Here is a 16,742-nt window from a genome sequence, read left to right on the forward strand (position 1 = left end):
GTGTTTATTTTTGTTCACTATACATGCAGCGTAATATCACATACCTTGAAGTAATGTTTTACATCTTGTCTCTTATCTGTCTTCATTCCATGTGAATTTTGAATTATAATAATTGAGTAGTAAAGTTGCTAAAACAATTCAAACTCTTTCAATTAATCATATCCTTCAATTGTCACAATCTGAATTCATGTTAAATCATAACTATCATCAATGACATTAATAAAATTTCTGAAACAAGGCCAGATAAACTGTTACCAGAGATGTTCTGATATGATTTTAGACTAAATTAACGACTATGGCTAGTTATGTGTGTTTTTGTTGCTATACAGGTTGGTGTTATATTTTATTTTCTGGGATGATGTTCTGACTATTAAAAAAACAGTTAATTTCAAATATATATTTGATTGGTTTCTTCTGGATGGATAATGTAAGATCACTCATAGATAGATAAATGAGTTAGATAGATGAGAGAGGCTGAGAAAAAGAGAGACAGCTAATATTCTATATATTAAGAATAGATTAAATATCAACATGAACATTGGAGCAACTTTAACCATTTTCTCTGAATAAATTAATGAGTCTAATTGTTATTTTTGACAGTCTTCAATCAAAAGAAAAATGTGTACAACTCTGAATGATTTTGGGGGGGAAATCATGTAGACACCTGATGTGACAATGAAGGTGTGCTTATGTGTATTAAAATTGGTTCCTGTTTTTTATCCATCTCTATATGCATATCTCTTTCCATATACATATAGTGTGTGCCAGTGGTGAGATTCCAAATTTTTCACTACCGGTTCTGTGGGCGTAACTTGGTGGGCGTGGCAGGGGAAGGATAATGTAAAACCTCCAGTCAGAGGTGGTATTTGCTGGTTCTCCGAACTACTCAAAATTTCCGCTACCGGTTCTCCAGAACTGGTCAGAACCTGCTGAATGCCACCTCTGGTGTGTGCATGCCTGTGTGTGTCTGTGTGTCCTGCCAATTTAGCTATTCAAAAGCATGTAAATGCAAGTAGATAAATAGTTGCCAGTTCAGTGTGAAAGGAACAATGTTCTGTGCATCTACGATGTATAGTCATGCCAGCCACTTGATCATGGAAGCCTCTTCAGGCTCTTCATTTGTGAATCAAAGGTAAGCACCGCCCCTTGTCTTGGTCTCTCAATGCCATTACCTCTGCCTTCCACACTATCTCTCTTTCACTCAGAAAGCATTGGAAAAGCAAAGCCCTCCCAAATGCAATTTAAGTATTCACATTCTGACCAGTTTCACCCATTATGATAAATCAGGATTCTAGATTGTCCGAATTTTGATTTCTGCCATTGTAATGTCAAACCTACCCTACCCACTTCTGGGTTATCTGCAAAGGTGAGAAATATTTCCTCCCTCCAAATCAAAGTGTCCAGAGCCCAGCATTCAACAGGAATGAACTCTATAAGAATGAAATGGTATATGGTTTCCTACCTAACCATGGGTTGGGCTAGAAGACCTTCAAGGTCCCTTCAAATTCTGTTATTCTATTCTATTCTATTCTATTCTATTCTATTCTATTCTATTCTATTCTATTCTATTCTATTCTATTCTATTCTATTCTATTCTATTCTATTCTATTCTATTCTATTCTAACTCTGCCATGCATGCTCATGCACCTCCCACTGGCCAGATGGTCTTTGGGTGTCTGCTGTGCATGTGTGTGGTCATGGGGCGCATGCATGGGGATGCGCATGCATGGGCGGGGACACACGCACATTGCATTTGGGGAATGCATGCACACGCTTTGGGCGCTAGTTGCCAAAAAGATTACCCATCACTGTTATATAGCATTGGCCATAGGCTCAGCTCATGTTGTTTAGCCCTTCACTTTCAGCCATTCTTGGTAATGTACTGATATAGCATCATCTCTTGGTTCCCTGTAAGATTTCCCATGTAAGAGACAGCAAATATCATCATATCATGAAGAAGTCAGTAACAAGCTATTTTTCAGATTAATGCACCACATAATTTTGACTAGATCTTCTTTGTAACAATGAAGAGTGATATTATTCCAAATTTTGAAAGATACAATACATTTAACAGGGGCCTCCTATAGGTTGCTCACTATATCATGCTCTGGAATTAACCATTCTGGAGTATCTAACCTTCATTGAGAAAGATGGCCTCATCCACATCACACAGAATAAGAAGGAAGTATAATGGCCCATTGCCTAGTTCAAGAACATTGAACTATTTCCATACATCGTAAGCTTTGGAATCTGAAGAATAAGTTTGCAGACTAAAAAAACAATCAAATTTCCCTGCATTGTTCCTTTCTTGATTCTCAAATTAGGATTATTCTCCTGAGTCAAACAAAACTCTTTTCTCCAACTGCCCACTTTTGTGGCAATGTTGATTCCCAATTCCCCTTTTCATTTTTAAAATCACGATTATTTATTCTCCTTTGGGATTTCCACCACCACAATTAGTTGCCAATCAATGTGACAACCAATGGGATACACAGCACCTGATAATCTGATTTGTAACAGCCTCCTTCAGTGATGAGGGCAGAGGTTTGAGTAAAGCTGGACAAATACTATAGCAGTCTAAAAGTTGGAAGATAAAACTTCCAAATTTGGGGGCAAACTGGACTTCCCCACTGTAATTGTGGTCTTCTGTTATCTCTGAGATTTAACTCTGTGCTGAAGAAAGAACTGTAGGAAGGATCTCTTGCAGGATATGTCAAATGTTGCTACTGCTGCATGTACAGCTTTTTCTGCTTCAGCTTCTGTCTCAAATTCCTTGTGCCAGTATGCTGATGAAATGTCCATTTGAGGTGATAACGAAGGAAAAGGAATGGTTCCATTACTACAAACCAGGAGACTACTGGATTACTGGAATAATGTCTGGAGTCTTAGCTCGATTGTACCAGTTTTCTTTCTCTAAGACTCCTACCCACCAATTGAAAAGGTAATTGTCAGCATGTCCAGGATTCTGGTGATTGATTTTTCCTGCTCCAATATTTTTTCTAGGAATGATTTCACTTCTCCTATTCCTCATTTTGAGAGAAAAGCAAGCCATTATTGCCCATCCCAATTTCCTTTAGAGCAGGGGTCTTCAAACGTGACAGCTTTAAGACTTGTGAACTTCAACTCCCCGAATTCCTCCTCCAGTCATGTTAGCTCAGGAATTCTGGGAGCTGAAGTCCACAAATCTTAAATTTGCCAAATTTGAAGACCCTTGGTTTAGAGGAAAGGCTCCTGAGGAACTTGATGATTTTGTAAAACCTGAGTTTGCAAAGTTCCTTTTAAGTTCTTCCACAAGTGTCAGCCTCAACACTGAGAAACACTGGGCATTGCCAACTCTGTCCCATGATGAACCTTGCCTGGATGGGTTCTGCCTGCTTTCAAAATTATTGCCTTGGGACTGTGGGGTCAGCAACTTATTTATTCATATTTATTTTATTTATTTATGAACAATAGTGAAGCAGCAACTCCCAATAAAGTGAATACCTTAGAACACAGTGAGATCTCTTGTATTTTCTCCCCACCCTTCCTTACATTTACTCTATAATTCCTACGACCCACCCCACTCTTTCTTTCTACCCTTTAACATTTTTGTGGTTTCCCTGTTCCTTTTAGTTTAAATAAAAGGGATACCTTTTAAAAACCAAATTTAAGGAGGGGAGAGACTTTAGGTGATAAGTTAATGTTTAGTCACAGAGAAATCACATTAACTGGAGTTAACTGTAGAATATAGGAAAATAATTCTAAAGCCATGAATATTCTGCAGCAAATCTCTAGGTCTAAAAAAACGTCTAATCAAACATTTGAATCCAGCTGTTAGTCATGTCCAGGGTGGTATAACAGGTAGAAATCAAATAATATAACCACAACATACACAGTATACATTTGGTAGCATCCCTTATAAACATTCTGGAGGAGTGGGAAGATACAGATTTCCCCAAAAGCATTGGGCTAGGAATAGGGGTTGCGAGCTGTGAGCATATCTACTCTGGTGCCTGGGGATAAGGGTATGATTTGAATTACATTTTATGGATTGTTGTGAATTGATATGAGTGATATATTAGCTTTGTAAATAGGTAAGTCAATAAAATAAACACTTTGGTTTTGCAAGAGTTTATTCTAAGCAGTTTGATGCAGTTACAATAGTAAGAAACCTTCACACTTTCTTTTTGACTAAAAAGTTACTATTACTATTGTAACTGTTTTCTTTACCTAGCTACTGAACTATAAGAATAATTTTCCTCATTTTTCCCTCCCAAGTCATAATTGGGAGAAATTTATGGGCAGAATCAGTTCTCGTGATTTTGATAGGATTCCTTTGATCCTGACATGATAAGCTTGCTATCTCTCTCTTCCTTTTCCTCTTGTTCTTTTGGAAAGAAGCTCCTAGTGGTATTGGAAAGAAGCTCCTAAAGCTGTTGTTCGTGTGCCTATTATTGTGATTAAAACAAAAAATGTCATTTACAGGTAAAACATTACTACGTATCATTTTTGGATGCAATACTTAGGTCCCATTGCAAGCGACACAGTTCTAAGTTATCCAAACTGAGAATTTCAAGCCTAAGGAATTCTATTGTGTACAGAAGAGTGCAAGACTTTTCTCATGAAGTACTTCTAAACCTCCTCAATTGTACTGATGTCAGATATATGGTGGTGGTTCCAAACAGTTGAACAATACCCTAAAACTGGTCTAGCATAAGTTTTATAAGCTCCAATTAGCAATACAATGTTTCCATAAAAAAAAGCTTTGCAAAATTAAGTTTACAACTCTTAATGCTTTTTTAGCAACTCTGTTACAGTGACCATTGGAGCATAAATTGTCAGAGATAAGTACACCTAGGTCCTTGACAAAGTGAGGGTCATTTGCTAGATCAATGCCACCTAGCTTATACTTGACATTCAGATTATGTTTACTAATATGTAACACAGAGCATTTATTAATTGAAATTTGAAGTTGTCAAATAGATGACCATTCAGACACATAGTCGTGATCACTTTGCAAAACAACAGTATTATCTGTAGAATAGAATAACTTTATGTCATTGGCAAAAAGAACACAATTGCTTTTAAGTTGATCACATAAATCATTGATATAGAGCAAAAAAAAAAAAGATGATAAATTTTCTTATGTTGCAGTGCGAACACCTTCTACTACCTTCTGCCCTACTTGTTGGCTGTTCATGAAGTCAACCAGAATTCAAGGCTCTTACCCAACATCACGCTGGGCTACAATATCTATCAGAACTTTTTCAGTGCAAGAATGACATATGAGGCTGTGCTGGATGTACTGTCTACGGGACAGGAGAACGTCCCAAACTACAGATGTGGAAGACAAAAGAACCTGCTAGCGATGCTTGAAGAGATGGATTCTGAACTCTTTGATCATATTTCCAATGTCTTGAGCATCTATAAAATTCCACAGGTACAAAGCCAAATGAAATTAATTGTATGTTGTAAATTGTTCAGATTTGCCTAGAAGGCAGCACTTGTATATATTTCTCCAAATAAATTGAAAGTCAGAGAATAAATATTAGAAGAGCTGAAAGAATTTTTAATTTACAAAGTGTGTGTGTGTGTGTGTACATATTTATATCAGGTAAAGGTAAAGGTTCCCCTCGTACACACATGCTAGTCGTTTCCAGCTCTAAGGGGCATTGGTCATCTCCGCTACAAAGCTGAAGAGCCAGTGCTGTCTGAAGATGTCTCCTTGGTCATGTGGCTGGCATGACTAAATGCTGAAGGCACTTAGAACACTGTTACCTTCCCACCAAAGTGGTCCATATTTTTCTATTTGCATTTTTACATGCTTTTGAACTGCTAGGTTAGCAGAAACTGGGACAAGTAGCTCATTCAGTTATGAGGTGCTAGGGATTTGATGGCCAAACTACCAACCTTTCTGATTGACAAGCACAGCAACTTTGCCACTGAGCCACCGTGTCCCCATGTATGTTTGTGTGTATACACACACACATGCACACACACATGCACACAATGTATGTATTATACACATATGCACACACACACATGTATGTATATGCTACATATACACACACATATATGTGTATATTCATTGTATATTGTTTTGTGTGTCTATATATATGCCTATGCATTGTGTGTGTGTGTGTGTGTGTGTGTGTTTATTTGTAACTTGAGGATCCGTTTAATTGAATCACATTAAATAAACATGATCCCTCCCTGATTGGCCCAAAGCATTTGCTAATTGAATGCACAGGTCACTAAATGCACATGAGGGATCTCAGGGATCTCAGGGTGGGGAAGGCCATGCAGAGCCTAGAGTTGGAAGAGGCCACCCAAAGTCTCCCCTGATACCTCATGCTCACCTATAATCCCTTGGGGCCACCATAGATCCTTCCTCCCCACATCCTGCTCTGAGTCTCCATAGGCACTGGGTCTGCTTTGTTAGCCTCCTGGATTCACTTCCTTCCTACATCCCATTGCCCATGGGTTGCTTATTTTTTGAAGATCTGCAGAGCTCCAGAAGAGGCTGGCCCACTGGAAGAGAAGCTGAAGCGTTTTATTCAAATGGTGGCGAAGCTATAAGAATGTGAAATCTAAGGAAAACATTTTCTTAGGGGAGACATGACAGCAGTGTTCCAATATCTCAGGGGCTGCCACAAAGAAGAGGGAGTCAAGCTATTCTCCAAAGCACCTGAGGGCAGGACAGGAAGCAATGGGGGGAATCCAATCAAGGAGAGAAGCAACTTAGAACTAAGGAGAAATTTCCTGACAGTTAGAACAATTAATCAGCGGAACAACTTGCCTCCACAAGATATGAATGAAGACAATGAAATAATATACCAACATTAAACAATTGCTGGGGGGGGGAGATATAACAAACTATATTTAACGCCCAATGTATGAAACCATTAAATGAGCATTAATAATCTACAATAAATTAATATGTTTGTCAGTTTAAAAAGATATTCCACGAGTGTATAGCAGTATTCCAGTATTTGAGAGGCTGCCACAAAGAGGAGGGGGTCAATCTATTTTCCAAAGCACCAGAAGGCAGGAAAAGAAACAATGGATGGAAACTAATAAAGGAGGGAAACAACATGGAATTAAGGAGAAGCTTCCTGACAGTGAGGACAATTAACCACTGGAACAGCTTTGCCTTCAGACATTTGGGGTGTGTTAGGGATATACACCCTAGCAGAACGTGCAACGGCAGTCTAGCAGACAGGCAGATATGTGTGAGATAAAAACGTTGTTGTAGCTTACACTCAGTAAGACAGATACACTGTGCATGTTAAATAGCTTTTATTCCAGTAAGAGTTATAGCATAGTCAAAACAGTCCATATATGATACACTAAGTTCAGTCAGTCCGGGGTTAATCAGTTTGCAAAGTCCAGTGTCGAAAAAGAGGTCATTAAACTCACAAACAATCAGTCCTGTGATATATCTCTTTTGCAGTCAGAGATATGAAGAAAATCAAACCTCCTTTCTTCTCAGCAAACACGCAGTTTATCACCATCAATCCTTCATTGTCAGCATTCCAGTAAAAGCCGAGCAAACAGTGAGCTCTCTTGCTCCCTCTTATGGTGATTTTACAAAGGCACACAAAATACATGGTTTACAGTTTAAAGTGATACATAAACTTAAACTAACTAACATAGTTTATATATTATTTTACCCAAACTAAGTTAGGTAACCAATGTTATCCCTAACAAGGTGCTTCATCACTGGGTTTTTTAAAGAAGAGACTGGACAGTCATTTGTCTGAAATAGTATTGGGTCTCCTGTTTGAGCAGGGGGTTGGACTAGGGCAGCGCTATTACTCTATTTCATTGAGGCCTGCATCAGGGTTGTTCTTTACTTTAGGGGGAGGCATGGCCAAGGTGGGCATGGCCTGCATGATGTCACTTGTGTCAGGGGGCACCTGTGGTGGCCCAAATGCTCTGCCAACAAAAAGAGAGCTCCGTTTTCGAATGGGACATCCTCCTGCCAATATGGAGCTCAGGAGAGCCATTCACAGCCCTTGCTAGCTGCATTTTACTTGCAGAGGCACTGTGGGCCAGTCCTTTGATATTTCCAGCGTGGCCCCATGGGCCAGATCAAAGCATCAAACACCGCTGGACTAGGGTCTCCTGCTTGAGCAGGTGGATGGACTGAAAGACTTTCCAGCTCTATTCTGAGTGACTAATTGACTGAGTGGGTGGATGATCCACAGAGTTATAATGTGATCAGATAATTACCCACAGATAATTCAGAGCTCCCTGGTGTCAGGGTTCTGACAAATGCTCTAATTAATTCATGAGCCTCAAGCCAAGTTTCAAAAGAAATCCAATTATTTATTAGGAGCAACATATTGGCGCTTTTCCCAAGTGTAGTTGGCTCTTCCCCACTTCATTTACAGTTCACTATGACCCTGTTTCCCTCCTCCTCCCAGGGTGTGTCATAAATCACATTCTCCAACAAAGCACTTTTGCTGGGCTGTGGAAAACATGCCTCTCTGGTTGGGCTTGGTAACTTGAGACACAATCTGGAGAAAGGTATACATGGAATGTGCTTCTGATCATAGCAACGAACTGCTCTATCAGATCTCCCCCCACCTCTTTTTTGCTCTTACTAGAGAGCAAGCCAGGAGTGATACCAGGCTACGAGTAACACCTGGTTTCAAAGTGAGCATACATGACAACAGGAAAGAACATCAAGAGAACTAACAAAATCCATGCAGTTATCATTTGAAACATCTCTCAGGCCCTTAGATTTATCATCTGACTTTCATAATTAAAACTGTCACAAACTGCCAATACCTTCTCTTTTATCTTAGATCAACTACAGTGTCATCAACCAGATGGCTGAGCAAAATCATCGTTTCCCTTTTTCATATTGGATGACCCCAAACCAAGAACCTCCTTACTCAGCGATTGTCCAGCTGCTCCTGCAGTTCCAATGGACGTGGATTGGCCTCCTTTCTCAGGACAATGAAAGAGGAGAAAAATTCAAAAGACGCTTGGAAGTTCTTGCTCTAAAAAATGGGATTTGCATTGTCCTCTCAGGAACTGTCCCAGAAGCAAATATGCAGACAAGTGCTGGAGAAACTCTCATGCAAGAAAAAAGGAAAATGTTCTATTCTCTTATCGAGAGTCAAATAAAAATTATAGTATACCAACTGGATGATCAGGCCTCAGGAATGTTAGCAGCAATAATACTAAAAATTGATATGACTAATACATCCTTGGTGGGAAGGGTGTGGATTGCCACAACTTTGACAGCTTTAAGTGTAAGTGGTTTTGATCTCTGGGTTGATCTCCAAAATAGACATGCTTTGTTTTCCTTCCTCATCCAGAGAAAAAGAAGGACTAAGTATTACGACTTTAAATCTCATATATCTATGGTCGTATTATATGGAAAGGAAGCGTTTCAATGTTCCTATTCAAGTCCTCTGTTATCGAAGAAAGTTTGGAAAAAATGCAGAGAAAAAGAGAATTTGGAATTCCCGCCCCATGATGTGACTGCAAGAATCCTGTCTCAGGATTCCTCCAGTATTTCCCAAATAATTCAAATTGTGGCCTGGGTCCTCAATGCTGCCTCTTCCTCCCAACAGAGTAAGAGGAGAATGCAAGTTGGATACCATCAACCACCCCAGATGGTACAGCCATGGCAGGTAAGTCTTCTCCTTTGAGGTTCCATTGATTGTCCCCTTCCAATTCTCCAGTATTAAATCAGATGTCAAAAGGGGTGAGATATTCCAAAGAGCAGTTGCCCAGTTAGTGGTATTTGAGAGTGAGTGTCAACCCTGAAGCTGACATGACTGAGGCCATTTTGATGCTTCAGGGTTGCCACACTAGAGATGAGGGATTCAGAGGGGAAATAGAGATAACTGGGGTTTTGTAGCCAAAACAAAATACTTTCTCCGACACCCAGGCAATGCCGGACAGGTTAACTCCCAATCAATCTTTTTTACGTTTTGGAAGTTTGGCTCGAGACTCATGATTTAAATGGGGGAAATTTCTGGAATCCTGACACTGAAATTAAACCAACTCTAAATGTTCATAGGACCAAAGTTTATAGGATCTTTCCCCATAGTGAAAATGATCAAACAAAATACTTTCCCTTGGGAACCAAGGACATTCCCACTGATGGCTGAAGGGAGGATGAGTGAAGAGTGCTGGGCCTAAAATGGAAGCTTGGAATACCTCATTGCTTACTTCCCTCCATGTGGATGGGGTTCCCCAGAGGACTACATGTTCAATATAGTTTGCCAGCCAGTTACAAAGCCACCTGATGGTGGTGTTATCTCTTCCATGTTTTCAAGAATGTGAGATCAATATTGAACAAAGAGCTGTAAATTCCTGGAGAATGACTGAAAGAAGCTTCCCATGAAATCTCTTTCAGACTGTAGTGATGATTTCAAGAGGTTGCATTATTCAGAGTCCATTCAATCCAGAATAAGAGCAAGAAAAACATTGAATAAAGGCTCAAATTTTAATATTCTTTATATGTTTCTGCAGCTTCATAGGTTCTTGAGGAACTTCCAATATCACAATATTTCCAGAGATGGAATTTCTTTTGATGAAAATGGTGTTCCTGTTGGTGACTTTGATATCCCGCACTGGACATCGGTTTGGAACAAATCAAATGTTGGGGTGAAAATTGGGAGTGTACAAAGACAAGCCTCCTCAGAAGTCAAGATTTCTGTCAATGAAAGTGCCATCCAATGGCCAACTTTATTTAATAAACTAATTGAGGCTGCTTGGATTATGCTCTTTTACTTATCTCCATATGTGTAAATTTTCTGCTCAGAAATAATAGTTGTTTTGGCCAATTGAGATAATTTCCAACTAAGAGAACTTAAAGCCTCATTAATTTATTAGATATCATTTTACCTTAGAGGCCTTACAATAATCTATCACACACTGGAACCTGCCGCATTGCATTGCAGAATTTGCAATCTACATTATTAAACTGGAATATGTTGCCATAATTTATAGTACATGAAATTAACTTGTTTTCAGTATGAGAAAATCTAGAATGCCTATGGAGATTCTCAGTCATCCAGATAATGGTTGTGCCAATGGTGTTTTTTCAGAAGGCACCTGGATTTTGTTTTCCCTTGAAGATGTTTCATTTCTCATCCAAGAAGCTTCTTCTGTTCTGACTGAATGGTGGCGGATGGAAGGATTTTGAACTGCTCAAATGACTGTCTTGTAAACAGGATATAGATTCAGCAATTGCAGTAAGGTTCCACAACCATTTGCATATTCACTTGGCTCTGAGGGCAAAGATAAATTCCAAGGAATCTCAGCAACTTTCAGAAAGACTGCTAATGACCAGATGACTGCAAAGAATATAAATCCTTCCATACGCCACCATTCAGTCAGAACTGAAGAAGCTTCTGGAATGAGAAGTGAAACATCTTCAAGGGAAACACAAAGATCAGTTGTCTTTTGAAAAAGCACCTTTGGGAGAAAATAGGAAGGGTTTAGCCCACTGAATTGCATAAGAGGAAGATATCATTAAGAATGTGGTGAGGGAAATGAGGGCAGCTATAAAAGCCACTTACATATGATCATACAATGATCAGTTGTTGGAGAGAAAGATAGGGACTCTAGAGAAAGCGAGATTTTGGAGGTTTCCTGAGAAAGCTAAGATGGAGAAAGAATATATACTAGTTATAGCATTCTCATACATGCCCTAAGGAGAAACAACTTTTGCAATGGAACTTCTTTCCTTTGGAAAGGAGAATAAGGCAGCGAATCTGTTTTGGGATCTAAAATGGAGATTGATAGAGAAAAGAGAATGACCCTTCATTTGCCCCTTGCAAGTAGAGTAATTAAGAGTTCATCCCACTGCTTCTTGACTGATTTTGCGCAATGTTATCCTGACTTTTGGAAGCCAGTTGATTTCAGTAAACCCTTCTAATTCATACTATTTTTTCAGTTTATGTTTAAAAGTAAAAGTTCCCCTTGCACAAACGTCCTAGTCATTTCCAGTTCTAAGGGGTGGTGCTCATATCCATTTCAAAGCCAAAGAGCCAACACTGTCCAAAGACATTTCCATGGTCTTGTGGCCAGCATGACTAAACACTGAGGGCACGTGGAACGCTGTTAGTTTCCCACCAAAGTGGTCCCTATTTTTCTACTTGCATTTTTACATGCTCCTAAACTTCTAAGTTGTAAAAAACTGGGACAAGTAACAGGAGCTCGCTACATTACGTGGTGCTAGAGATTCAAACCGCCAAATTGCTGACCTTTCTGATAGACAAGCTCAACCTCTTAGCCACTGAGCCACCACTTCCCTTTATTGATTGCCTCTAAGTTATACATTGCCCTAATTAATCTTTTGCTTTATGTTTAGACGGTGCCTTATTCAAGATGTACAGAAAGTTGCTCCCCAGGTAATGCCAAGCTTGTGAGAGAGGGAGCCCCAGTTTGCTGCTACGACTGTTCTCTGTGTATGGAAGGAACATTCTCTGGGCAGGAAGGTACAGTCGGTGGCTTCAAAAACAACAAGGATACAATCAAAATTCTCTATTGCTTTTTGGGGTATTTGATCAAGAAGCAAGAAAAAACATTACACATCTTGAAGGCATCAACAAGCATTTCAAAGCTTGAGCACTATCACCAAATTTTGTACGATGATGCGAGCATTAAAGTAATCTATTGAGGTGTTACTTTCTTGCTTGGTTTTGGGAAAGAGGACAAGTTTTGAGAGCTGATAATCACATTCAACTTCAGCTTTTTAAAAGGCTGTTGATTATTTTAACTAATGTTGTGTCATATGAATACCCCTAGGCAGAAATATTACATTATTCCTTGAAAACAATGTAATTGATTTCTGATGAGGTTTTCATGCTCCTACAGCAACAGAAAGAGATGCACTCTAACCAATTTTTTTTCAGATGCAGCCCATTGTGAAAAGTGTCTAGATGACCAGTATTCCAATAAGAAGAGGGATCAGTGCATTCCCAAAAGCATAAGCTTCTTATCCTATGAAGAATCGTTGGGACTCATCCTGGCATTCTTTGCCATTGCTTTGTCCCTAACCACTGCCTTTATTCTGGGAATCTTCATTAAATACCGAGATACTCCCATGGTCAAAGCAAACAACCGTGAACTCACCTACGTTCTCCTGGTTTCACTCCTGTTTTCTTTCTTGACCTCCCTTCTATTCATCGGTCGCCCCATGAAAATGACCTGTCTCCTTCGACAAACCATTTTCAGTATTGTTTTCTCAGTTGCCGTATCTTCTTTGCTGGCCAAGACTGTAATGGTGGTGGTGGCCTTCCTGGCTACAAAGCCAGGAAGCAGGATGAGGAAATGGCTGGGGAAGAGTCTGGCCCACTTGATTGTTTTATCCTGCTCTGGTATTCAAATAGGCATCTGTATGATATGGCTGGGAATCTTTCCCCCATTCCCAGATTCTGACTTTCATTTCCAGCCAGAACACATCCTGCTGCAGTGCAACGAAGGTTCAGTGGCCATGTTCTACACTGCCCTTGGCTACATGGGTTTTCTGGCTGCCATCTGTTTCTTAGTGGCATTTCTGGCTCGAAATCTGCCAGGGACCTTCAATGAAGCCAAACTGATCACCTTCAGCATGTTGGTTTTTTGTAGTGTGTGGATCTCCTTTGTCCCCACCTACTTGAGCACCAAAGGGAAATACATGGTAGCCGTGCAGATCTTCTCCATCCTGGCCTCCAGCCTGAGTTTATTGGGCTGCATTTTTATCCCCAAATGCTACATTATTACACTGAGACCTGACATGAATACCAAGGAACATCTGATGATGAAAACCCATTAAGGCTCCTTGTGTTGGCGTTTATTTTTGTACACTATACATGCAGTGTAAAATCACATACCTTGAAATAATGTTTTACATCTTGTCTCTTATCTGTCTTCATTCCATGTGAATTTTGAATTATAATAATTGAGTAGTAAAGTTGCTAAAACAATTCAAACTCTTTCAATTAATCATATCCTTCAGTTGTCACAATCTGAATTCATGTTAAATCATAACTATCATCAATGACATTAATAAAATTTCTCAAACCAGGCCAGATAAACTGTTACCAGAGATATTCTGATATGATTTTAGACTAAATTAAGGACTATGGCTAATTATGTGTTTTTTTGTTGCTCTACAGGTTGGTGTTATATTTTATTTTCTGGGATGATGTTCTGAGTATTAAAAAAACAGTGAATTTAAAATATATATTTGATTGGTCTTTTATGGATGGATAATGTAGATAAATGATTTAAATATATGAGAGAGGCTGAGAAACAGAGAGACAGCTAACATTCTCTATATTAAGAATAGATAAAATATCAAAATGAACATTGGAGCAACTTTAACCATTTTCTCTGAATAAATTAATGAGACTTATTGTTATTTTTGACAGTCTTCAATCAAAAGAAAAATGTGTACAACTCTGAATGATTTTGGGGGGGGGGGAATCATGTAGACACCTGATGTGACAATGAAGGTGTGCTTATGAATATTAAAATTGTTTCCTGTTTTTTATCCATCTCTATATCCATATCTATTTCCATATACATATAGTGTGTGCCAGTGGTGAGATTCCCGATTTTTCACTACCGGTTCTGTGGGCGTGGGTGGGCAGGGTGGGCAAGGATACTGTAAAACCTCCAGTCAGAGGTGGTATTTGCTGGTTCTCCGAACTACTCAAAATTTCTGCTACCGGTTCTCCAGAACTGGTCAGAATCTGCTGAATACCACCTCTGGTGTGTGCATGCCTGTGTGTGTCTGTGTGTCCTGCCAATTTAGCTATTCAAAAGCATGTAAATGCAAGTAGATAGATAGGTGCCAGTTCAGGGGAAAGGAACAATGTTCTGTGCATCTACGATGTATAGGCATGCCAGCCACTTGATCATGGAATTGCAGAACCTCTGCATAGACTCCTGGACAAACAATCCCCGTGGCATTGGGGACCTAAGGAAGCCTATGCTTTCAAAGCAGTCAAATCATTACTTACATCTGATGCTGTTCTAATTCAATTCAACAAAAATTTGCCTTTAGTCTTAGTTGCAGACACATCACCTTTTGGCATAGGAGCCATTTTAAGTCACAGACTGCCTAATGGTTCTGAGGCACCCATTGCCTTTTTCTCCAGAACGTTATCTCCAGCTAAGCTCAACTACAGTCAAATTGACAAAGAGGCTTAGGATGCAGTTGCTTCAGTCAAGAAGTTCCATTTTGACACCATTTTGAGTTAGTTTTCAGATCATAAGCCTCTTTTGGGTCTTCTGTCAGGCAACAGACAAACGCCTCAGATTTTGTCTCCAAGAATGACCAGGTGGACATTATTTCTGGCTGCATATTCCTATACACTGGTTCATCGAGCAGGCAAAAGCCTCAGCCATGTTGATGCCCTTAGTCGCTGCCCCCTGCCTGTTCCAGTTGAGGATCCTGCACCAACCAATGCTGTGTTCCTAATCAATGACCTCAAGCTTCCCATCACCATCTCTGATATTGCTGCCCACTCTGCCAAGGACAAGGTAATTTCCCAAGACCTTGACTGGGTGGGAAGGGGGTGGCCTACAGCCCCTTATTCTTCCAAATTCGTGCCTTTCAAAATTCGCCAGCAAGAATTGTCTTCTTTGCAAGGCTGCTTCATTTGGGGACCAGGGTAGTGCAGACCTTCCCAGTTGCAGACCTCAGTTTTAGAAGTCCTGCATGAGGGTCACCCTGGCATTGTCAGGATGAAGGCTCTAGCTCGCAGTTATGTATGGTGGCCGGGCATGGATGCTCAGATTACTAGCTGGGTGAATGCTTGTCAGCCATGCCAGGCCACCAGACCTTCTCCACCAGCATCCTCTCCAGGAACGTGGGAAGATTCAGGGGCCCCAGGTCCAGGGTGCATATTGATCTGTCTGACCCTTTTCATGGGCGAACATTCTTAGTGATGGTTGATTCTTTTCCTAAATGGGTAGAGCTGACTTTAATGACCTCCACAACTTCAGAAGCTGTCATTAAGGCCCTGATGAGAATATTCACCACCCATGGCCTCACTGACACCATTGTGTCTGATAACGGCCCCCAGTTTACTTCCTGTGAATTTGAGGTTTTCCTAGCTAACCAAGGAATCAGACACGCCCTAACAGCTCCTTTTCACCCTGCCAGTAATGGTCTGGCTGAAAGGGCAGTCAGATCTGCTAAGGATGTCCTGGAGATGCTTGGGCCCATAGATTGGCACTCCAGACTTGCTAAGTACCTCCTAACCCAGCATACGACTCCCTGTGCCACCACAAATAGGTCTCCAGCTGAACTCCTCATGGGTCGCCATCTGAGGACTACTCTAGACAGACTCCATCCAAATTACACCCCAGTCACACCCCTGGGATCAAATAGCCAGACTAGGAAGTTTGCTGAGAATGACCAGGTCTATGCTAGGAACTATGCGGGTCACCCTTTGTGGATACCTGGGTGGATTGTGGCAGTAACTGGTCCTAAGTCTTACAGGGTCCAATTGCAAGATGGTCGCATTTGGCGCCGCCATGTCGACCAACTAAGGGGGCATTTGGGTACGTCTACAGGTGGCCTTCCGGACGTTCTTGCTGCAGCAAGACCACCAGCACCCAAGGAAGCTCACCATGAAAATGACAGCGACGCGAGCCTACCTGAATAGTCATCGGTCCTGCACCCGGGGCCGCCTGAAGCCGAGGTGCCCACTTCTTCGTCACCAGAAGCTGCTTGCCAAGTGGAGGAGTCCCATCCAGCAGCAGCTCTGTCAGAGCTGAGAAGATCTGGTCACCTG

At 40.6% G+C, this 16,742-nt stretch overlaps 1 protein-coding gene across 1 annotated transcript; it reads left to right on the top strand.

The window, feature by feature from the left end:
* Positions 1-1,067: 1,067 nt before the first annotated feature.
* On the top strand, positions 1,068-13,768 carry LOC148131614 (vomeronasal type-2 receptor 26-like). Its single transcript, XM_087958813.1, has 7 exons — positions 1,068-1,132; positions 2,783-2,941; positions 5,134-5,419; positions 8,793-9,245; positions 10,477-10,713; positions 12,323-12,449; positions 12,867-13,768. The coding sequence occupies exons 1-7, from the start codon at positions 1,068-1,070 to the stop codon at positions 13,766-13,768; spliced, it is 2,229 nt and encodes a 742-aa protein (XP_087814939.1).
* The last annotated feature ends 2,974 nt before the right edge of the window (positions 13,769-16,742 follow it).

This window comes from Notechis scutatus, chromosome 2, assembly GCF_049901735.1.
Source record: "Notechis scutatus isolate UNSWTSFEM ecotype Mainland chromosome 2, rNotScu1.2, whole genome shotgun sequence".
Taxonomy (NCBI): domain Eukaryota; kingdom Metazoa; phylum Chordata; class Lepidosauria; order Squamata; family Elapidae; genus Notechis; species Notechis scutatus.